General features: G+C 34.1%; 3 protein-coding genes and 1 pseudogene across 4 annotated transcripts; 2 read left to right on the plus strand and 2 right to left on the minus strand.

Annotated features, from left to right (window-relative positions):
• Positions 1–5,545: 5,545 nt before the first annotated feature.
• On the minus strand, positions 5,546–8,175 carry LOC102616334 (uncharacterized). Its single transcript, XM_006487905.4, has 5 exons — positions 7,840–8,175; positions 7,446–7,552; positions 6,709–7,216; positions 5,997–6,115; positions 5,546–5,864 (listed from the first exon to the last, which is right to left on the minus strand). Exons 1-5 carry the CDS (start codon positions 8,113–8,115, stop codon positions 5,663–5,665), a joined length of 1,212 nt encoding a protein of 403 aa, XP_006487968.1. The 5' UTR covers positions 8,116–8,175; the 3' UTR covers positions 5,546–5,662.
• Positions 8,176–8,898: 723 nt separating this feature from the next.
• LOC102616626 (protein SUPPRESSOR OF K(+) TRANSPORT GROWTH DEFECT 1) lies at positions 8,899–13,362 on the plus strand. Its single transcript, XM_006487906.4, has 8 exons — positions 8,899–9,640; positions 10,180–10,285; positions 10,795–10,993; positions 11,902–11,970; positions 12,056–12,130; positions 12,256–12,354; positions 12,575–12,730; positions 12,981–13,362. The coding sequence occupies exons 1-8, from the start codon at positions 9,160–9,162 to the stop codon at positions 13,104–13,106; spliced, it is 1,311 nt and encodes a 436-aa protein (XP_006487969.1). The 5' UTR covers positions 8,899–9,159; the 3' UTR covers positions 13,107–13,362.
• Positions 13,363–15,097: 1,735 nt separating this feature from the next.
• Positions 15,098–18,986, plus strand: LOC102620855 (subtilisin-like serine-protease S; annotated as a pseudogene).
• LOC102616922 (pentatricopeptide repeat-containing protein At2g27610) lies at positions 17,386–22,468 on the minus strand. Of its 2 annotated transcripts, XM_025101920.2 has the most exons (4): positions 19,539–22,468; positions 19,291–19,379; positions 18,113–18,283; positions 17,386–17,903 (listed from the first exon to the last, which is right to left on the minus strand). In XM_025101920.2, exon 1 carries the CDS (start codon positions 22,293–22,295, stop codon positions 19,674–19,676), a length of 2,622 nt encoding a protein of 873 aa, XP_024957688.1. In that variant the 5' UTR covers positions 22,296–22,468; the 3' UTR covers positions 17,386–17,903; positions 18,113–18,283; positions 19,291–19,379; positions 19,539–19,673. The 2 variants fall into 2 exon arrangements, with proteins under 2 accessions (XP_024957688.1, XP_006487970.1); XM_006487907.4 differs by having other exon boundaries at positions 17,386–18,283.
• Between the last annotated feature and the right edge of the window lie 2,631 nt (positions 22,469–25,099).

The following is a 25,099-nucleotide window of genomic DNA, read 5'->3' on the forward strand; positions in this document are numbered from 1 at the left end:
AATTGGTAGTCTAGGAAGTAGGGGTGGGCAAAATACCAGACCCGACCCGACCCGACCCGAAAAATATCGGGTTCGGATCGGATCGGGTTGCGAATATAACCCGATCGGATGATAAATTGTAAACCCGATCGGGTTGTGATCGGATCGGGTTATATCCGACCCGATCCGAAAACCCGATCGGGTTGCTTAAAAAAAAAAAAAAATCTAAACCTAAACCTAAACGCACGCACACCACACACAAATCACACTCACATAGTCACAGTAGAACAGATTCACAAGTTGTAATAGTTGAACAGATTCACAACATGTGATTCATTGAAGAAATCACAAACACAGAACACACAAACAAAAGTACAAACTCACAAGAGACACACACACACAGAACAGTGCCGCGATCTACCGACTCCCAACGGCCACTACCAACGGCGGCCACACACGCTCCACCTCCAGTGCTGCGATCTATTCCTGTCTCTCCGAACTTCGACCAGTCCCCGACGCTGCGCGTCCAGCCGTCTGCGATCTGCCGTTGCACGTCCGCCCATCTGCTGCCGCCAACTGCCACCGATCTGCTGCTGAAAACCCGTCCGTGATCTGCTGCTCCAAGGCCAAGCCTCCAACCCGAGTACCCAACCCAAGTTTTTGCCCTTTGTGACTTTTGATTTTGAAGCTTTCATTTCATGGTATATAATTAGCGTTAATTTTGAAGCTTTCACCCAACCCGATTAGAACTTAAATAACCCGAACTCAATCCGATTTGTTAACCCTAACCCAATTCTACCCGAGTTCAACCCGATTTTTTGACCCGATCCGATCCGACCCGAATATATATCGGATCGGATCGGGTTGTAAGATCGGGTTGTATTCGGATTAATATTTGTCCAACCCGAACAACCCGAAACCCGATCGAATTAACCCGAACCCGACCCGAATCCGATTTTGCCCACCCCTACTAGGAAGCCCAGATATTGCATTATGTGAAAGCAGTGCCCGGGGATTATGTTGATGCTGGGTTGCTTGTAGTGATCGAGACAAGGAGAGAAGGCTCCCATCGTCGTAGATAACATGATGTGAGCTTAATTAATTTATGCATGTAATTTACGTGTGAGTTGGCTGCCACTTAATTTATTTATGCATGTTGTTTACGTAAGAATTGGCTAGGCGTTCCATTAGTGTTTTTTTTTTTTGATTACATGAGACTATTGCTCAGATTACAACTCATATACATGAGACTATTACTGATATTTACAAATCAGACTATTACTGGGACCAACTGACATCAATGCTAATGGAGCTCTGCCCAGATTTTAACCCTCACAAATATTCGAGGGATGTCTACTCCTCACTCATGGGTAAGGGAGAAGACTACCTTCACTCAAATTAATTCAGGAAGGAAATACCCCCACAATGCTTTTGTGGGGGTTCGAACTGCTGCCCTCCAAGTTGGAGGGCAGCAGCCCTGGCCACTCGGGCTACTGCCCGAGTGGTTGGCGTTCCATTAGTGTTGAGTTTTATTAGTTGAGTCAGTGAGTCATGTTAGTGAGTTGTAATAGAAGTTAATTTGTATTTTAATTACTATCTTCTAGCAGTTTCATTCAATTATTGTAAGTTACATTGTCATGTAACATGTGTTGTATTTAAACTGAAAAAATGAATAAATAGAGGAGGTTATTCACTTGCTTAATGCTTCTTTTCTGGAGAGAACGGTTCTCTCGAACAATCATATTTTTCCTTCCTTATTTATTGCTTATAAAATAACTTAGAACATAACATAACACGAGCCCTTCCTTAAACAATCAAATAATTTAGAGTCAAACAGCAGTGGACTCCATCATTTGTTTTATTTATTACTCAAGGCTCTTTTGAAATTCAATAAAAATTGCAAGAAGCATATATTTAGAGGTGCATATATAGGAAATGCATGTTCTGGTTAGGGGTAGGTGATATCTTCTTCTCTATATCTTGCATAGAAAAAGTGTGGTCACGAACTGATACATGAGATTACCATGTCAAGATTTCATTCATTTTGTGTCAGGGCAAACCAATTAGATCATGGGAAACAGAAAAGAAAGTATTTTTACGATAAATTCGGTATTATAATTAATCACATGAAATGAAAATTTGTTTATCGAATTTATCTTTCTGAAATATTTTGTTGAAAAATGATTACTAGATGTTTGCTGCGAATTAATTAGAAGGTTTGAGAGAGAATTAAATGCTTCGCATGAATGTGAACATGTGAAAAACTGAACTTGATTATAAACTTAATTTTTTTTCCCTCGATTGATATAATGTTATTTAAAGTTATTTAAAATCCCACAAAATGATTCCCATTAGGGATCATCCTCCAGATAGAATAATAATCTTCAATTTGTTCTCTAAAAATTATAAAAACCTCAATTTACCCAACATTTTAATTCAAAAGATGATAGCAAATGAAGGGCTTATGATGACTTTTTGTTATTATTATTTTTTATCTTCTCAACAGTAAATAAGAATAAATTGATATCTTTACACTTTTCGAGTAAATTGAAATTTACCCTTTTTATTATTATTTTTTAATGAAAATTGAAGGAAATGGAGGGTCCGGAAGCATCAAGAAGATTACCTTCAGCGAAGGCTAGCTAGTTGACATGATAATCACTTCGGCATTATATATGCTACTTTTCGAAGGTTACTTTCTTTCAAAGATAAATTTTCATATTGACGACTGACGAGTGCTTTAGAGTTTTTTCCAGCCATTTAAATTTAAAAAATCCTAACATATATAAAACACATTCAAAAATTATTATAATTTATTTCATTATTTCCAGCCATTTAGATTTTAAAAAAAATCATAACAATTTAAATATATAAAAAGCAAAAATCTACGAATTTTTATAATTTAAATTAAATATTCTAACCATTTAAATATATAGAACACAACAAAAATTTTATTTGAATGTAGTGAGAGTCACCAACTTACCAATTAATCAGTACCAATTTTATCAAGGCCTATGTTTGTAGATCTAGATCTAACTTCTTTCTTGTGATAAGCGAGATGCAGAGACGGAACTGGTTTTTCCTTCCTAAATGCAGATATCTCACGTTGAGCAAATGAGAGGTGAGAGATGGAGAGAGACTAAAGATGGTTGTAAAAAAATAATCTCTTTTCGTTACTTTTCTTTCTTTCTTTTGATTATTTTATTTTTTAAATGAAAAAAGTAATAGACAAAAGATGGGGAGTGCAGTTGAAGCAACAGACATTGACGTGCCGAGTTTTCTGTTGTCCCTTCATCGTCGCGGAGTTCAAATAGCAGAACTCATTCAATTATGTGAAGCACAAGATTGAGGCAATGGACAAAGAGAACTTCATTTACAGCTACAATGAGATTGAAGGCAATGCTTCAATGAATGCACCTGAAAAGATGGAATCCATCTGCAATACTATCAGCAAGTAAAGGCTAATAATGCCATTAAAAGTCGAATGCTCTTCACTTAAGAGCAAAGCAAATAAAGGCTGTCTATCAAAGAAATGGCAAGGCCATAGCCATTGAAGCCTATCATAATACATGGCGAATACTCATGCAAGTTGCAATATATCAGTGTATGAGATTGTGCACCTAAAATAAGACTTTTTTGTGTTGTATAATTTCACAATATTGAATTTACTGGAAACCATGTCTTGGGTCGAGCTATTATTACTTGTAAACAATGAATGACTTTTTCGGATCTATCAAAAGGGGGCCAAAAAAAAAAAAAAAAAATTCTTAAAGGCGATTAATTTTGGTTTCCATATTCTCTTATCATATTTTTTAAGAAATAAAAAAAAAATTTACGTTGCAATTATTATTATCAAAACACTACGTATTAATCGCTTTCGAAACTGCCAAAGTAAACAATTTGGGTTCAAGTTGAGTTATGCTAATTGTCATTTATTAGCATCTTAAAGGAATCCAAAAATTCTAACGTTTGCATTTTTTTTAATTTTTTTTTAATTAAATCAATTGTCAAATAGAGACGATCTCCTATCCCACAGTGTCGTTGCCTGTGCATTGTGCAAAGCAGGGCAACTTTTTAATATGTGTAATTCAGATAATGAAGTTCAATAAAACAATGGGAGATTGTCAATTTTCTTTTTACTATAATTAATATATATCATTTATCTTTTTACTGTTTTTATAATAGTTAATAACCCCTCTGACAGTATAAGTTTACAATATTACTTTTATTTCTAACTACTCTTTTATTTATATTTATTGTAAATTAAATAAATCACATGAATAGAAACTAAATAAAAAAATTAAGTATTAAAAATAAGAAATATATATTTTGATATGAGAAACAAATTAATAATAATTTTTAACTTTTTTATTTTGCGAATATTTTCTTATAATAAATATTTTATAATATTTTTAAAATTAAATGCAAAAAATATAAGTAAAATATTTTATTATTTATCTTATAATAATTTTTTATTTATCATTCAAGTTTTCTTCTAATAATTTTTTTATCATTTTATAATAATTTTCTTATATATTTATTATAAGAAAATGTTTATAAAATAAAAAAAGTACAGGAAAAATATTTTATTATTAATTTTTTAAGTCAAAACATATATTTCTTATTTTTAATACTTATTTTTTATTTTAATTTCCATTCACGTGATTTATTTAATCTATAATAAATATGAATAAAAGCGTATTTAAAAATAAGCATAATATTGTAAACTTATGTTGTCAGGAGTTATTGACTATTATAAAAGTAGTAGGGGAGTAGGTGCTATATATTGATTACAATAGAGAAGAAATTGGCAAAATATCTCGTTTTCTAATCTACACTTGGACCGCTGGGGTTACGTAAAAATTTTGATATCCAATAGTTGAGTTGTTCTTATTTTATTTTTTCTAGTATTATTATGGCTATTTAAGTAAAATGCTATAACATTATTGAATGTAAACATGTGAAAAATAAAACTTATATAAACTTAGATTACTATTTTTCTTGATTGATATACATTTATTTAATTTTTTTTTATGTAAAATTCGTTAATCTACACAAATAATTTTGAATGTGCTTTTTTTAAATAAAAAAAAATAAGTTGATCATAATCATGTGTTGTAAATTTTATATGATGGCCACAAAATTGATGAGATGTTCTATCTTTCAAAATGTCTCGTTTTACTATTTTTACAACGCAAGCAATACATGAGAAAATTAATAAAAGCTCTTTTTATTGATATCTGTTACATATCTTTACAGTGCTCAATTTCTCTGTTTCATAATTTCTTTTTATCATCAGTGTTTTTAAGTTATAGCACTCAACTTCGCTTAAAAGTACATTTAATTTAAAATATTTAACAAAACTTATCCAATAAATATTGAAATATGAGAGGAAACTAAATGTAAGATATTAATTTAATATTAATTCCCTTACAAACTCAAATTTCTAACTCTACTCCGTTAGTTTTCAGTTGATTCGACAGGTTGGCACAACAGAGAGTTATTCTAACTGTTCTAGGAAATTCATGGATTGAAAGTTATTCAAAGTCAAGATTCAACAAGACAATTTTGAAAAATATTTAACTTCATTCTCAAAGTTATGAGATCATTCTTGTCTTTTCTTTTTTTTTCCGAAAACAAATGTTTGAGCATGATCTTCAAATTTACCAAAGAAAAATGAACATTACTTGGCAACAGCCACAATATATGCATTCCAAGCATCTTGCTGTTGAAAACACTTGATCTCTTCATACTTTGCATCTCGAGAAACCCCTAATCCCTCTGTATTCCTCATTTCTCTGGCATCTGGCATTTCACGAAGCCAAAAATGTACAGATCGAAATCCAGCTTCTTCTAAGCAGTCCTTAATCTCAGGCAATGACCACCTGAGAAGATAAAAATACATAAAAACGTACTAAAGCATTATATATTAAACGTGCATATTAACAAAATGGAGAAAATTCATGAACATGTCACTTTAAATATTGAATATACTAAATGATAACAATACAACTTACAATCTCCAATTGTATGAAAATGCGTGGCGAAGTTTTTTCTGCTCTTTTTGAAGATGAAAGTGGAGGCTAATTCTTGTTTTACGCTCAATGATGTCAAACTCAGCCTGCTCCCATACATACTGCATATAATTATAACCAAATTTGAATTTTAACATATAAAGCTTCTGTTGGTAGAGCAAACAGTAATCCAACACATGATTTGACAAGTTCCATAAACACAAGAGGTGAACCAAACCTACGAGATATCTCTTGTATTATTTAGCAATACAAAGCATCAAAGCATAAGGCAAAACTGTCTCACTTCTTAAGTATTCGTTATTAGTGCTATGACTATGTCTATGTACATCATGACAGACCTTTACTGGAGAAACTTCCTGTTTTTGGTTACAGATATCAATTACTGTGATTAAAAAATTAATGACACCAAAAAGTGTACTAGTGATCAAACTAAAGCTTTGCATATTGATGGTGATGGAGCAGACATGATGAAGATAAGTAAAAATGCTCTGATTGAGCCCTGTTGAACACCCTAAAGGATCCAAAAAGCCTAGCATAAATTTTTATCAGAGGTGGTGGACTCATAAAACATTTAGATACTCCTAACTTGAACATAGCCAGAATCGACAATGACTTACCATGTTAAATTTTGTATATCTAGTCCTGGCATAGATACTGTAAATTGTACTAAATGTTTGGAGAGAGTATATAATACCGTAAAATTGGCAAATCTCCTCTGTAGTCTTAACTTCTGCTCTGATGACGTGCCACCATATAAATCCATGACAAATATACCACCTTTCTTAGACAAAGCATGAAGAACGTGCTTGAAATACAAGACCAGATCTGCACGTTTATGGAGACAACAACAACTATAGTTGAAAGCACATATAATGTCTCTTGCAGGCAGTGAAGAGTTCTGCTTACTGCAGTTATCACCGCTAGATGCCGTGGAGCTGTCTTGCACAGCAGATTCTATTGTTGAAGTCTCCAAAGTATTATCACATTCCTCTAGACTAATATTTCTTACAAGCTTTTGAGGCTCATATCTCACAAGCTTTGCCTCAAGAGGCTGCAAAACATTTCCATGAAAGAGGGATATTCTGGAATACCCATCAGCCCCAACTTTGTTTAGATTATTCTCCATGCACCATTCTAATGCCTCAAGGTCCAAATCCAATCCCACTGCAGTCCGTCTTGAGTCACTCCGAAGCCATTCTGTACTGTCAAACAAATAGACCAAGACAAATATTAAGTATTTCAGAATTGGGCACTGCAATTATGAAAAATTTTATCCAAAAACTTCCTCAAATTAACAGCACTCTTCATAAAAACAGCATCAAGAATCCTGCAACACCGTCCAATCGTTCAATGTGTTCATCGTTTTATCTCCTTTCCAATATCACATCACAAACTCTGAAATATCAAACGCTTTTAAATGATGTTACACACCTAAGTAAAGCTGTGCCGCAAAAATCTTCTTGGAGGTGAAGCGGCTGCCTCCCTCCCACATATATCAAAAAGAACTTCTGCAGATAGCTAATGTCTCCTTTTGGCGACTGCCCTCAAAACAAAAATTCAATAACCACAATTAAAGTCCTATTCCTCAAAACCACAATAAATACCATTTCATTTGATCAGAACACAAATTTTCGTATCTGTCATCCAATAAACACAATACAGACATTGTAAAACAATTATTCCAAAGTTAAAAGATTTAGTAAAGTCCCTCATTTTCTCAGCAACCAAGCAAACTATAGAGGATTTTTTTCCCTTGAAAGACAAGTTTAGATATTTCAGTATGATTGAACAATTAAAGTTAATGGGTATTAATTAATGTTAATACCTGCACGGACTGCTGATACAGAAGGAACTTAGACGGCATGTCGGTTGATGGGTTGGTGTCATTTTTGTCTCGATCATCATCTGCTTTGTCAAAATCTTCTTCCGGCCCTGTTTCTTCTTCTGCTTCTTCATGATCAGAAGAAGAGGGCAGGCTTGAATGGTGACTGTAGTCAGCTTCATAGCCTCCTTCTTCTTCTTCTTGATAGTTCGAGAAGCCACCACCTCTTCGAGAATCTCTTCGCTGCTGTCTCTGCTGTTTCTTGTCTCGCTTTCCCATTGCTTTTACTTTTTCCTTCCCTGCAACTGCCCGCCGCCAAATACACTACCTATGTGAGATGTCCCTTGTGACGGTGTCTAAATGTCATTCACCGAGTTTTTTTTTTTTTTACCATGGTAATTACATTAAAGAGAGGGTCTTGTTAACCAACATTATTTATAATTTATATCACCAATATAAAATAAATTTTTTATAACTTAGTTATTATTTGGGAAACAAATAAAGGTCATTGAAAATTATTTTTGCTCAAGTATTAATTACATATAATATTAATTAGTAACTGTCTAAAACGAGTAAAACTTTTTATTTTTTAAAAAATATAATATTACAGTAAATTGGCATTACATATTAACATTAGTCTATTTTCAGATATTTAGAAAAATTATTTCTTCATATACTATACTTGATGGCATATGAGTTTAGAATTTAACTTATGTTGGCTTTGATTGATATTTCATTTTTTTTTAAAAGAATCTCATTAGGTTTTAAATTCATATTTTAATAAAAATAAAATTATTTATAGAGATCATATAGAATTTTTTTTCATTAATTATTGACGCAAGAAGCTGATATTCCTTAAATATTAAGGTACAATTTTGCTCCTTGATGACTAATAATTAATAGACAAAACGAAAAGCAATAATTTAATTATTTAATAAAATTCATTTTAGAAAGTTCTAATAGACTTTTAATTCTAAAATATAGTCCAAAAAAAAAAAGGAAAAAGGATATTATTTGTGACGCAATATTAACAGCTTTCGAGTCAGAAAGTCGACCTCATGCAAATTGCGAAGGGGTGAAATTGGTTTGCTTTCCTTTCGGAGAAACAACCTTTTTTTTTTTTTTCCCCAAAACAAAACCAAATAACCAATCCAAAGAGGAATCCGTGGACACGGCTGCTTCACTTTGACATTTAATCAAACACAAAACAAACAGGAAACTCAAATTCGAAATCGAAATCTTTCAATTCACCCAAAAATCAAAATTAGTAATTTCACATGCGATCCGATCATAAACCCTAACCAATAAATTTATAATTTGAAGATGTACAGCAACTTCAAGGAACAGGCAATCGAGTACGTGAAACAAGCCGTGCAAGAAGACAATGCTGGAAATTACGCAAAAGCCTTCCCTCTTTACATGAACGCCTTGGAGTATTTCAAAACCCACTTGAAGTACGAGAAGAATCCCAAGATTAAGGAGGCGATCACTCAGAAATTCACCGAGTATTTGCGCCGGGCCGAGGAGATCCGTGCCGTTCTGGATGACGGCGGGCCCGGCCCCGCTCACAACGGGGACGCTGCGGTGGCGACCCGGCCTAAGACGAAGCCGAAGGATGGTGGTGATGGTGGCGGCGGTGATGGGGAGGATCCGGAGCAGGCGAAGCTGAGGGCTGGATTGAATTCGGCGATTATTAGGGAGAAGCCTAATGTTAAGTGGAATGACGTGGCGGGTTTAGAAAGCGCTAAGCAAGCTTTGCAGGAGGCTGTGATTTTGCCGGTTAAGTTTCCCCAGTTTTTCACCGGTGGGTTACTTTGAATTTTTTATTGTGATTGAAATTTGGGAACTGGTTAATTAATTCTGTGGTTATCTATTGATTGTTTTGTGTATCCATAATTGTGTTTGTGCTTATGAGGTGAGTTGAATTGAATTGATGGGTTGTGCTGCAAATGTTTTTTGCTTGTTGGCTTGTATGGTAGCTTCATGTTGGTAGGCTTGTTTCCACGCTTGTGAATGAGATGCTTTTGTGGAAAAAGAAACAAGGCACAAGATATATATGAAATGGAGGCATAGTGTTTGTCCATATAAAGGAGATTGGCAAATTGCTTTTCGAGAGGCATTAATCTTTTAGGTGATAGTATTGAGCTAAGTAAAATTCTCTGTTTGTAGATGATGGACTTAAGTGAAGTGCTGTGTTGGGCGCTTTTGTTGTTGCAGTTCCAGTCATATCTCTTTTGATGTTTTTGCATATCTGCAACTATATTCATTATCACATAGTGTTACTGTTTAGTGATTTGTTCATTTTGTAAAAAATTTCGTTGTTTATTTCTTGCTCTATTTCAGGTAAGAGACAACCGTGGAGAGCATTTCTATTGTATGGACCACCTGGAACTGGAAAGTCATACCTGGCCAAGGCTGTTGCAACTGAAGCCGACTCTACATTTTTCAGGTGCTATATTTGTCAGCTCACCTAGTACAATATTTCTTGCAGTTTTTTTTATGTATGTGTGTATGCACAGAAATAAGGGCGGACTGTTTGATGGTTTATGCCTCAATAATGTTAATGCATACTTGGAACATGCAAGAATATGGGTTAATTTTTATCGTAACTTCGAATTTCCCAAAACCTTTTTAGCTCAATCCATACCATCTATTGTTTGAGCTGATCACCTTACCGATATATGACATCATGCCTGCTGCCAGATACAATTTCCTTTTTTTTTTTAATATATTTTCGTTTAAAATTAAATAATGGCTTTTAATCCGTGATAGTTAAGCTCGTCAATATCTTGTAAAGGCCTACCCTGTTGTAGTGACACACATACTCTTGCACATTCCTCTTTGTGTATATATATATGATGAAATCATTGTGGGTTTTTTAATGTTTATGGATGTAGGCCAGTAATGGGCTTTTGCTTATTGCCAGTTCATAATATGTTATTTTTTCTCCCTGAGTAGTATTTCTTCATCAGACCTGGTTTCAAAGTGGATGGGTGAAAGTGAAAAGCTTGTCTCAAGCCTTTTCCAGATGGCTCGTGAAAGTGCTCCTTCCATTATTTTTATTGATGAAATAGATTCCTTATGTGGTCAGCGTGGAGAAGGCAATGAGAGCGAAGCTTCTCGGCGCATCAAAACTGAACTTCTTGTACAGATGCAGGTATTTGATTTTACTTAACTGAACTTCTTGTACAGATGCAGGTATTTGATTTTACTTTTGAACTGGTCTAGAAGAACTTTATGTTTTTAGAGGTCTAAGGAGGAAGAATATTGAGTTTTTCTTTTCTTTTCTTTTCTTTCTTTATTTCATTTAATTTTTGGAAAAAGGTTATCATAATTTTGTAAATTGGTCCCTTTTCTTTTTAGATTATCTTTGTATTCTTATAACGTTAAGTACTTCCTAGTTATATCTCCAATTATGTAGTTCTATTGGACCAAGATAGTCCACTTATTGTTATAAGAGCAGAATTCACTGAATAAAAGTACATGAGAATTACAGATCAGACCACCTTTGTTTTCTGTGTCATCTCACACCATGGGAAAAGGGGCTGAAAAAAGCTTTATTGGAAGAAGCTAGGCTATTAAAATTAGATCTCTTTTGCTTAGAGATTGACACTTAGATCTTGGTGTCCAAACCATAAACGTTTCCTATATCTTTTGAGACTCAAATTATTTGGGTAATAAGTGTATAATACTGATATTCCCTTTGTGTGTCATTGAAGGTGGATATGCCAATTTGCCATACCATGATTGTTTTTTCTTTTACCTGAGTGATAAAACTAAAAGGTCATTTTAAATTCGAGCTTGACTGGGAAATTGTTGCATTCTCTAGCCAATACATTCAGCCTGCATTTCATTCTCCTTTATGCTTGTAATTTATTGGTAGGAGTAGTCACAAATTTTAGAAGGAAAAAAGAGTAGAAATGACGGAATCACTAACTTTGAGTTATTATTTTTGGTACTCTTTTATGAAATGAGAATGTCAAAATTTTGAGAAATAGATTGATTAGTTCTTTCTATATTTTCTCCTCATTTTGAACTGCACTTATCCTTTGTACTTTTTTTAAGGGTGTTGGACACAACGATCAGAAAGTTCTTGTTCTTGCTGCAACAAATACTCCCTATGCTCTAGATCAGGTAAAGCTGAATATGAGGCAACTGTTTTCTTTGATTTTATCTGATTGGACTATTACATATTGTGCCTAACCAGTTGTGATTACAGGCCATCCGGCGACGTTTTGACAAGCGTATATACATCCCTCTTCCAGATTTGAAGGCAAGACAGCACATGTTCAAGGTATACAGAGTGCCTTAATATTCCTTTTCCTTCAAAATTTTAGTGAGGAATAGTTTTTTGGCTATGCAGTCATCTTGTCCATACAGCAAAATCTCATCATGCTTGTTGGGTTTTAATTTGAACAGGTGCATTTAGGAGATACACCCCACAGTTTGACTGAAAGTGATTTTGAAAGTTTAGCTCGCAAGACCGAGGGGTTTTCTGGTTCTGATATTTCCGTTTGTGTAAGTGCATAGGAGATGAGTTTCAAAAAAGAAAAAAAAATGTGCACTGTTTCCTATCAATTAAAAAAAATAAATAAATAAAAGAATTGCATATGAGATGTCTTTTTGAGTGGGTCTTCGGTTGATTATGCCTTTCTGTAAAAAAGGGTTGATTGAAATTAGCCAGCATTGCCTTTTTTTTATGTGTTCTTGACTTATTTTTTTTCCTTGATTGTCACAGGTAAAGGATGTCTTGTTCGAACCTGTACGGAAAACTCAGGATGCCATGTTTTTCTTTAAGACCTCTAATGGTATGTGGATGCCATGTGGACCGAAGCAATCAGGTGCTGTTCAGATTTCGATGCAGGAGCTTGCAGCAAAAGGGCTTGCAGAACAGGTATATGGGCCATAGGAATCTTATGAACTTCAGTGCTCTAATTTTTTAAGTGGTGCATCTTTGCTGGAAATTGGGAGCTCTTTAGACTATATAAGTTAATATGAGGCTTATTTTTCTTAGTCTTCTTTTGGGTAAAAATTAAGTGAAGAAAAGAAAGTTCCATAAGTTGTTCTGGTAATATATTGGAATTTCTCTAGTTTGAGCATGTTTAGATTGGTTAACTTTTTGTTGCTTGTCAATCTCTGTGCAGATCCTTCCACCCCCTATTTCGAAAACAGATTTTGATAAAGTTCTTGCAAGACAGAGGCCAACAGTGAGCAAAAGTGATCTTGAAGTTCAAGAGAGATTCACAAAGGAGTTTGGAGAGGAAGGTTAATGGGTCTATTATGCACATAATGCTGAATCATGCTAGTGAGTGCAAGCATATGATTTGTATGTTATTTATCACTTCTGGATCCAATCATTTCTTCTTCAAGAAGGGAAGGTGACTTGACTTCCCTTTATCTGTATTCAGATGGAAAAACTGGGGTTTGATACTTGTTAATTATTTGTTTCAAATTGTGTAAAGAACAGTTCCCAAATTACTGCCTCACTTTGTTGCTGATTCCATAAATTGGTCAGTTTTGTGTTTATGCTAACTACTTATCTGGTTTGATAGTGTTTTGATTTCCAGATATCTTTCAGAATTGCTGTCAAAAAAGTTAAGGATTGGATGGTTGGAGGGGGTAATAGCCAGCAAGTCCTAATTTTTTACTTTTCTTTTCCGTTTCTATTCTTACTTTCTCCCTCAAACCCTTTTTTTGTCCTGTCCTTTTTCACTTTGTATTTTTACTTTTCTTAGGGTAGGGTAGGTGTAGTAGTGCGAATTGTTAAGATTTGCCCTCTGGGACCAAGCATTTCCCAATGGATGGACTAGTAATGATTGGTAGCCCTATTACCTAAAAAATATTAACTGCACTGTGGATGATGAGAAGAGCTTTTTATAGGAAAGTTTTACATTTACGACTTTTGACATCTATTTAGAGGTGCCGTGCAGGAAGGAAATAACCTTCACCTTGCTGCTATTGCCCATGATCCTGTTTTCTGGGTAGGTGTTCGTTCCGCATTTCTTACTCCTTTTCCTCCGGATTGCTCCCTGTAAAGTAAAGAGCCTCACCAATATCTCTGCATCTCTGTCACTTCTGGAACTGTCAAAAGAGAATTTTTATTTTTTTAATTATTATTATTATTATATATTTTGTTTTTGGTGGGTACACTAACCTAGTTGACGACTGCATAACTAGGTTAAAGTTCTTTTACTTTGGGTCGGTACCATGAGACCCTGGTTGCTCTGTGAGAATGGTTGCAGCATCATCTGGTGGCAAACATGCATTTGTTTCTGCTGATTTCATGATGCATTAGGAACATGACGTTTGTCCTGGTGTGCATGATTGTTGTTCGTAGTCGAGGATCATGATTGAAAATGCCATTCTAGATTGGGGAAGAATTGGCATTCTTTCACGAGGTCTCTATTTTGGCACGGTGGGTGTGAAGTATGTACTATTTCTCATTCATGTCCAGATGTCCTGGCTAGTTTCTTGTATATTTGATTTTTAGCTAACGCTTAAATTTTATCAAACACGTGCAATTTGCTATCAGCACATCAAAATGTGAATATACGTTGATGAAACTCTTTTTAACATTGCTGGTGTTGGAAAATTGGATTTGAGATGTTTAGGTTTCGAACCCCAAAAAAAGGAAAAAGAAAAAAAACTAACTTCTTACGTAGACAAACCTATATATTTATAAACACAATTGATTTATTTTTACTAGCTAATAAGGGATAGAAATCAATATTAACTTTTTGTTGAACGAGCAAAAATAAATGATAAAATCCATCATTTTATTAAACCATATAAAGTTTTTAACTTAATTGAGTGCGCCAAAAAAAAAAAAAAGCTACTATTTTCTACCCCTTTTCTTGTCCCCCTTATAAAAAGAAAATAAAAAAAAAAATTAAACCCTTGTTACGTATTAGAATTTCCTCAACAGAAATGCTGAAAGAGGATGCCCACATTCGGAGCAAAATCTGACATCATCATAAGCCGGCAATTATACTCGTACTCCCCCATTTGCAATAAGAAAATTTAATATAACTCTCTTCGCTCTCGATACAAAAAATTCAGCTTATGCTTACAATTTACAAACATAAAAAGTCACTAGTCTCATGAAGCCGGCGTTAGAATTTTGATAACATCTAAGTTGGTAGTTATATACGAAACAAATGAATCCATCATCACTTGCCATTTTTACTTCAACTGCTATTCCTACACTTTGGGGATAATGAACATTGCTGGAGTTGTCACTCTTCTCTTGTTTCATTAAACTTGCATTGGTGCATGGATTCACCAAGGTAATGAAAACACAAGGCGAAATATTTTGTATTCAAAAGTTTTAATTTCGTTCTCATTTTCCTCTGCGTTCTTCATTTTGCAGCACTATGTTGTTTACATGGGAGAGCATTCGCATCCCAGTTCAGAGTCTGTGACCAGAGCCAACCATGAACTAATTGCTTCAGTCACTGGAAGATGCGACCATATATAAGCTAATGTGAAGCGATTTATTAGTTGTTTTATCGTTTTCAATTGCATTGTTTGTATCACTAAAAGTATTGTTTTGTTGGATTCTTTTCAGTATCCATGGAGCAGAAAAAAAGTTGCAACTCACCATTATACTAAAAGCTTCAGAGGTTTCTCTGCAATGCCTACACCAGAGCAAGCTCGACAACTCACAAGTATTGTCATTCAACGCTTAATGTTATCCTATGAACACTAGTAAAAGTTAGGAGTAGTAGTGAAATGATTGAAGGGAGAGAAAACACATGCTTAGTACATACTGTTAAAAGTTCGATTGGTCAGAGAAAACATACATTTCAAGTTTAGCAAGCAAATGAATTTTATAGCTGCATACATTTTCTAATAGATTTCACTTAATTTTGCAGAACAGGATTCAGTTGTTTCTGTATTCGAAAGCAGGGCAAAGATTATCCACACCACACATTCATGGGAGTTCCTGGGAGTAGACTCCATTAACCAATATAATCAAGTACCTGTGTATTTGAAATCTGATGTTATTGTTGGAGTTGTTGACACTGGTAGTGCTTTTTGTGTTTTTGCTGTCTCTGATGCTAAGCTATCATCTTAGCACGATAAAATTCTCTTAATTTCATCTATTTTGCAGGAGTATGGCCTGAGTCTAAGAGCTTCAATGATGACGGATTAGGTCCTGTGGCCAAGAAAGTTAAGGGAGCATGTGTTCCTGGCGATAATTTTACATTGTCCAACTGCAACAGGTACCTGGCAGTTTCTCTAGCAATGAACAATAAAGTAAATTGATCAACATTTTCTCAACACTGGAATTTCATTTATGGTTGAAACAATCTGATTGTCTGATACATAATGAAGGCATGGTTATATGAAGTTCAATGGACATGATGAAATTTGCAGGAAAATTATAGGTGCTGGGTTTTACTCATGAGGATTTGAAGCAGCAAATGGGTCTCTTGAATCTATAAATAGCATATCTTTCCGCTCAGCTCGAGACAGTGATGGCCATGGAACCCATACTGCCTCAACTATAGCTGGGGCAGTGGTTGAAAACTTCAGCCTATTTGGGATGGCCAGAGGCACTGCAAGGGGAGGTGCACCAAGTGCGAGACTAGCAATCTACAAGGCTTGTTGGTTTAACCTCTGTTACGATGCTGATATTCTTTCTGCCTTGGATGATGCAATTAATGACGTTGTAGATATCCTATCTCTTTCCTTTGGCCCTAGTCCTCCTCAACCTATTTACTTTGAGGATTCAACATCAATTGGAACTTTCCATGCATTCCAGAAAGGAATTCTTGTTTCCGCTTCGGCTGGAAACTCCATTTTCCCTGGAACTGCAACCAATGTTGCTCCTGGGATACTCACTGTTGCTGCAAGTTCCGTGGACAGGAAATCCTACTCAAACATTTATCTTGGCAATTCAAAGATTTTGAAGGTAAATATTTTCAACTTTGTCCACATTACCTGCCTTATCTATCCAATAATGAGAAACATAACAACTTCTGTACTGCAGGGCTCTTCTTTAAATCCTCTGGAAACTAAAACTTTCTACGGCTTAAAAGCTGGGGGCACTGCAGCTGCTTCTGGAGTTACAGCAACAAATGCAAGGTATCTCCTATTTTCAATGGTAGAAATACTTCATTGCTTGATACAAATGGTTTCTTTATATCATTGTATAACTTATATGCTGCTATGTTTATATGGCTAGCCTTCCAGGTTCTGTGAGTAGATAATGCACATTGAGTGGGTCACTGACCTACTGTTTGGAAAATCTATCGAGACAATTTTCTTAAGGATGCATAAGCCAATGACTTGAACATAAGTTAACATGCAACATTTCCCCCGTACAAAAAGGAAAATAAAATAAATAAAATTATTGCATCACCCATTGAACATCATTTAAAAGGTGTTACTTTTTATATTATTCCTTCTATTCTTCACAAAACACATATTTACTAGACCATCTCCTCCAGAAGTGACTATTATCTAAAAACCTTGTAATCCAAATTGGTTGTCTTGATCAGATATCATTATCAAAGAGCCACTAATTCATATCCATACCCTTGCTGTGTGAAAAGTCAATATATACCAACTTGCTCTAATCATTAGTTTTTATCTTGTCTGTCAGCTTTTGCAAGAACAATACTCTAGATCATCATACATTAATCAAAGGGAAGATTGTACTGTGCATGATTGAGGCTTCAACTGACAACCGAAGAGAAAAATGCATATTTGTAAGAGAAAGTGGTGGTGTTGGAATGATACTCATCGACCCCAATGCCAAAGATATTGGCTTTCAGTTTGTAATCCCCGCCATGCTAATCGGTCAAGAAGAAGCACAAGAACTTCAAGCATATATGACTGCAGGAAAGTGAGTTGTCTAGATCTCTCAGCTTCAAAAAAATTGCTAAATTAAAAATTACATTTTCAGAGAATTCATTTGAAAATAATGGGCAGCTTATTTGATAAATGCTACTGTTATTACAGAAATCCAATAGCCAGAATCTATCCACCACAGACGATTCTGAAAACTAAGCCTGCTCCAGAAATGGCAGCATTTTCCTCCATGGGACCAAATATCATTACTGCAGACATCATTAGAGTAAGTTGTATAATTCTTTTTCAAATTATGTATTCACATAGGAATTGGATAATCTTTGAAATTCAATATCAACGACAGAAAGGGAAACCTAAGTTAGAAGGTGTTACTGCTGTAATATTGAAAATGTCAAATAGAAAATGAAAATAGTACTTCATGATCCAAATTTTATATTACAGCCAGATATTACTGCACCTGGAGTGAACATTTTGGCAGAATAGTCTCCAGTAGCAATCGAAGCAACAGCTGAACAATCAGTTGATTACAATATAATTTCTGGAACCTCCATGTCCTGTCCACATGTTTCTGCTGTTGCAGCAATTATAAAATCCAACCATCCTTCTTGGAGTCCAGCAGCAATAATGTCTGCAATAATGACAACAGGCTAGCAGCTTCATCAACGATAATTTACCAATGTCTTCTTTTCATTAATTTAATTAACGAAACAAATTTTCTAATACTTTATTTTGTTGCAACAGCTACAGTTCTAAATAACAACCAACAGCAGATTAGAAGAGATCCAAATGGCAGCCAGACCACACCATTTGACAATGGGTCTGGACACATAAACCAGGTGGCAGCTATGAATCCTGGACTAATTTATGACTTTGATTCCCACGACATTATTAATTTCCTCTGCAGCACAGGTGCAACCCCTAGACAACTGGAAAATCTTACAGGAGAGATAATTCACTGCCAAAACCCTCTCCCTCCATCTTACAATTTTAACTACCCATCAATAGGTGTTTCCAACATGAATGGAAGTTTATCCATTCATCGAACAGTTACATATTACGGTGAAGGCCCAACGGTTTATGTTGGACACGTAAATAATCCGACTGGTGTCAACGTTAGTGTTTCATCTGCTGAACTCAAGTTTACAAAGACTGGGGAGAAGATGTCTTTTAGAGTTGATTTCATGCCTTTCAAGAAAATTGGTGGAAGTTTTGTGTTTGGTGATTTGACATGGAGCAATGGCATCCATAGAGTTAGGAGTCCTATTGGTCTGAATGTTCTTTCCTTGTAGGAAATAGAGTTCAGATGCATATTTTGAGTTTAGAATATTCAATTATCAGATGGGTTGTTTACATCATGGCCATAACATATATCAGCATAACTAATTTGATTATATCATCTTCATCCAACTCAAAAACTAAAAAGCTGACGGGAAGACATTTTCATATAGTTTGGCCAGATGCAAGAATGCAACTTCAGTCAGCCATCTAATTGAAAGTCATTTCAGATGAATTTGCAATTTATATAAATAAATTGCAAATGAAAGCAAAATAAATGAATTGGCAGAAAGACTGTGAAGTTACAACAAAAGAATCAAACAAATAACCTTGACTTTCATAATCGTGATAGTCTTATACCTCTTCAAGCAGCATTTGTTTGAAGCAAAGTGGACGAAACCATCCAACTTCATTGAATTAATTTGAGTTAACTGTTGAGGTCCCTCTTGCTGCATTAAGACCCACATTACCTTTTCATTAAGAAATAAATAATTTCAAAGAATCCTATTTCAAATATATACATGTACTAGGTTAGTAATAGCCACCAAAAAAAATAAATAAATAAAAGAAGAAGAAAACCTCACGTATACAAGATTTGAGTTGTATACCTTGCTTTGCATCTATTTCCAACTGAAACTGTATGCACCACTAAGAAGAAATGTATCTCAATCACCTGTGGATGGTCCTGTAGATCAAGTAATCCTCCAAAAATTCAGGTTAAATATCCATTAGCCAATGGATAGTCACCAATAATCCCCGCAAGAGCATAAACCTTCCTTAAAGTGGTGGAAGCGATTTGTATCCCGAACAACAATATCTCTTCTTTCAAGCTTTGATATTAACTTTATGACAGTATGACAGTCACCGCAGACTCTAAGGTTCTTGACAATCTGCAAAGGAGCCCCGGCAGGAGTGGCAACCAATCCAAAAGCAATGGCCAGCCTTTCACTGTGTTGAGAAAGAATGGCTTCTTTGTGTTCATCATCAATGTCCTGAAGCACATAACTTGTATCAGGCTTATAGCCTGCATCCTTTAATCGGGTACTTAACTCTTCAAGTTTAGAATAAATTTGATTTGACTGTGGATGTGAGATATCACCAGCCAAGAATGAGTAGGTTTTGTTCTTCACTTCAATCCAGCTGTAGCCAGCTTCTTTTTTCACTTTTCTATCATTCATTAGCTTCCTCACTCTAGCTCTCTCTTGCCAATGTCCTGTTGCAGCATACATATTTGATAACAGTACGTATATAGCTGAGTCATGTGGTTGAAGTGAAATGAGCTTTTCCCCCGCAAGTTTTCCCAGATCTATATTACGGTGAACACGGCAGGCAGCCAAGACAGTTCGCCACACAGTTGCACTAGCAGCAAATGGCATTCTGTTGATGATATCCATGGCTTTTTCAAGCATTCCAGCTCGGCTATATAAATCAACCATGCAAGAATAGTGCTCCATTGTTGGATAAATGTGGTGCTCATTTACCATGATATCAAAGTACTGTTGACCTTCATCTACTAAACCAGCATGAGTGCAGGCAGTAATGACACCAATGAATGTTATACCATCAAATTCCAAGTCTTGTCTTCGCATTTCTTTAAAAACCTCAAGAGCTTTCTTTGCGTGACCATGCTGTGCATATCCACAGATCATCGAGTTCCATGAAACCAAATCTCTTTTCCTTTGCCTCTTAAAAACTTCACTTGCACTCTCAATATTCCCTTTCTTTGAATACATGGTAACAAGAGCGCTGCTGACACATAAAGCATTATTCAATTTTGCTTTAATTGAGCATGCATGAAATTGTTTGCCCTGTTCAACTGCTGCTGATGGTGCAGTACAGGCATTTATGACACTAGAAAAAGTAAACTCATTGGGTTTAACCCCCTCACTTGTCAACTGTCTGTATATCTTGACAGCCCCTTCAGTGTCTCCAATTTGAGCATATCCAGCAAGCATCGCTGACCATGCTACAATGTCCTTCTCATCAATGAGTTCAAAAACCTTAGCAGCTTCATCCAGTATTCCTTTCTTAACATAAGCATTTAAAAGTGCAGTTCCAACTGAAAATGACTTCTCATAATTAGTTTTGATGATGTGTGCATGTACTTGGAAAGGAGAAACAGCAGGCTGTGCCGTAAGAATTATGGAATAAGTAAAACCATTTGGTCTAACACCTTCCCTGGTCATTTGGCAAAAAAAATTCACTGCTAGATTTATTGCACCATTCTGCAAATGACCGCTAATCATGGCGGTCCATGATACCACATCTTTCATTTCACGCATCATAGAGAATATTTTACTGGCATCTTCCATTTCACCACACTTACTGTAAGCAACCATGAGTCCTGTTCTAATGTTGTGATCAAAATCTATACCATTCTTTAAAACCTGAGAATGTAGCTGACGTGCAAGCCTCAGTTCTTTAGTAGTAGCACATAACTTTATAACAGAAACAAAAGTTGACCTTGTGAGCTCTGCACCTGCAAGTCCCATATTGTTGAATGTTTCAAAAGCTTCCATATGAAGCTCATTGGTAACGTAACCTGCAACCATGCTATTCCAAGTGATTGAATCCCTGTCCTCCATGCCATCAAAAACAGCCCTAGCATCCCTAACCATCTTTGATTTCAAGTACATACTAATCAAAGCATTGCACACAGATGTCACCACCTCACCCCCATTCTTTATAACCATGGTATGAACTTGAACCGCCGTCGCAACTATTCCGTCATCAGCTAAAACTCCAAGAACAGTTGAAAATGTAAACGAATTAGGCTTAATACCCTCAACTTGCATCCTATGAAACAGCTCCAACACTCTATCATTCATTTTATTACGTGCATAACCACTTAACAATGAAGTCCAAGAAACCACATTACTCTCATTCATATCATCAAAAACTCTCCTTCCATCTTCCACATTGTTAGTCCTCATATATAAATCAACAAGAGAAGTGCTAACACTAACATCCCTAGCAAAACCGGACTTAACGCACTCACAATGTACTTGTCTACCAAAAACATGATCAAACAAGCATCCACATGTCTTCAACACTGAAGACAGAGTTGACCCAAAAAGGGGCAAACCCAAGCGGCGGATACCCAAGAATAGATTAAGAGCTTCGTGGTGGAGACTATCGCGACAGTACTCAAAAAGTAGGCGATTGTATTCTACAAAGTTTCTTTGAGGACTTCTATCGAACAGGCTCTGGTCTTTCCTCGAGGGGGAGAATTCCAGCTCTCCTGCGAAGGTTTGTCCACTTAAGGCAACGGCGTGTAACTTTGAGTAAAATGGGCTTCTGAGGCTCTTGGGAGGTTGCTTAGTTTGAGGATTTATAAGGGATTTTAAAGCGGGGCTCAGAGTCATGCTCTCTGTTTGTCCCAGCGTTTGATTACTTGTTTCTAAAGAAAGGGAGAAGACCTGTAAGTTTTGAGGGGGAAAAGGTTTAAAATAAAATAAAATAACTTGTCAGAGCCGTTAGAATTTTAATTTTTTAATAAACATGTCAAAAAGTTAATAATTATAAAAAAAAAAAGTCAATAAATTTTTAAAAGTTTTATTTTATACCGCATGCTGCAACCAGACAACACTGCTTACTTCAATTTTTTTTGAAGTTTTCCGTTTATATTTATAGTAAATATAGTACTAAGTTGTTCAACAATTTTTTCTGTTGTATCTAATTGAATCTCTAATTTTTTTATTCATCTATTAAGTTTTTATTCATTATATTAGTAATTTTTTTCTTTAATATATCCTGATCTTTAATGTTGAAATCTTTTATTAATTATTTAACTTTATAAATTTTTTACTCATTTGATATCCTAACTTTTTAATTTGTTTTATACTTTGTTCATTGAAATTATTAGTTTCTAATATTTTATTTGCACTTTCTATATCATTTTATAAATAAATTTGGGTTTTCTAATTTCTTTAATAAATATTGTGAAATTCAATTTAATTAAATTATTTTCCCACATGTCTGAATAATTGATCAGATCAAGAGGATGAAATCTTCCGTATGAAAGTCTCTTTGCCTATAGCTAAAATGTGGTAACTTATTGGTTTATATATTTTGTGAAATTATTAGAGGTTATGATAATTTGTTCATTGGATTCATAAGACATTTATGACATATAATATTCAGGACACTAAATTTAGATGACAAGATCTATGTGAAAGTATTTGATAATATGTATTTTGGATAGAAAAATTAATAGAGACAAGAAATTATAAATGCAAGTGCATATATATATTAAGAATTTGAAGATCTTGATGAATATGATAATCATTTAAATCTTTGAAAAAATATAGTAAAATTTTTAAAAAATTTAAAAAATAGGTGTAGAAGAGATGAACAACAAAATCATTTAGTTATACAAAATCAATGAGGACTTATTTAAAAATATAAGTAAATATGTGGTTGATAATGAAATTTTATGTAAATCGCTATTACACCCGTACCTTTTTTATGTAAAAATTGTTTTCATCCATTGAATTTAAGAAACATCAAAATCATTGACCCAAATCTATTGGTTGTTTGTTGCAGTGTTTGTAACATAAGCACTACCCAAATTACATTCCTTATATTTTTTGTCGCATCATTTTTTGTAATATAGTTAAACATGAAAACCATATATAAAATTTAAAATCAAACTTCTTATTTATTAATTTACTTAAGTACATAACATCATGTCGAACATCTAATAACAAATAATAATAATGTTAGCATATTTAATTTTCTTCTAAGTTAATTCACTTATTTTAAACATACCATAATACTAAATTAATTTTATCTTATTCAGTTCAATCCAATCCGGCATATCAAGCCTGTAATATAAGATTTGTAACTTTTTTCCCCTAAATTAACTGCATCTTCATTCAATTGAAACCACAATCGTACAATGCAGTACAACTGTACGGTAGGAGTATAATAAATATATAGAATATCTATTTACAAAAACACCATAATAGTAGATAATCGACTAAACTACCACTAAACGTTGATGAACAAGAAAATAGAACACAAGAGATATCCATATGCTATTAATACATAGACGGTGCGTTTGACATACTGTATTGTATTATGTTGCATTGCATTATTTTAATACAGGTATTTGTATTAGTTGTATTGCATTAACATTGTATTATGATAATATTATACAATGTTTGATATTATATTGTACTGTATTGATTTTTAATTATATTATATTTGGTACAATCTTGGAGTTTGAATTTATGAAATTAAAAGACTGTGAATAGTTTTTATTTATGTTGTGATATTATTTAAAGGTTATTTGATTGAATTATTTGCTTTGATTTTGTATTTCAAAGGTCATATATTTAGAAAATGCTAAAAAATAAATGTTATGCTGTCAAAAATTTAAGGTTATAAGCTTCGATTTTTATGAAGAATTATGATATTATTTATACTAAAAAATTGTTAAATTTAAGAATTAGCATTGTATTGCATTAGCACTGTACTATATTTGGTGCTGCGCTGCACTGTATTAATTTTTTGTGATTAATTTAAAATATATATTTAAAAAATAGTATTTATTAGTACCTAGAAAAATTCTATATATAAAATTCTTAAATTTAACAATTTTTTTGTATAAATAATATCATAATTCTTCATAAAAATTGAAACTTATGACCTTAAATTTTCGACAGCATAACATTTATTTTTTATCATTTTCTAAATATAGAACCTTTGAAATAAAAATCGAAGCAAATAATTCAATCGAATAATCTTTAAATAATATCACAACATAAATAAAAACCAATCATAGTTTAATTTCATAAATTCAAACTCCAGCATTGCTTAATCTATAAATTAAAAACCTTTTTGAGCTTTGACAGCCAACTGCATTAACAGAGATTCCATGACGAGCGACTGAGTTAGAGAGATACCAGACACACGAAGGGGGAAAAAAAGAGAGAAATGATATCTCAATTTTCTTTTTCAGGTTATTCTTAATGGTAAATTGTTCTAATATTAATTTAATATATGAAATTTTTAATTAAAAACGTGTTCGAAATAATTTTGAATTTTTTAGGATGTAAATAAGTCCGAAAATGTAATTTTGTCATCCTTCCTTTTTCATTCTTTTATTTTTTGAAATTTTCTTGCAAGATCTCTTATTAAAAAAAAAAAAAAAAGTTAAAGGATC

This window comes from Citrus sinensis, chromosome 8 (assembly GCF_022201045.2).
Source record: "Citrus sinensis cultivar Valencia sweet orange chromosome 8, DVS_A1.0, whole genome shotgun sequence".
Taxonomy (NCBI): Eukaryota; Viridiplantae; Streptophyta; class Magnoliopsida; order Sapindales; family Rutaceae; genus Citrus; species Citrus sinensis.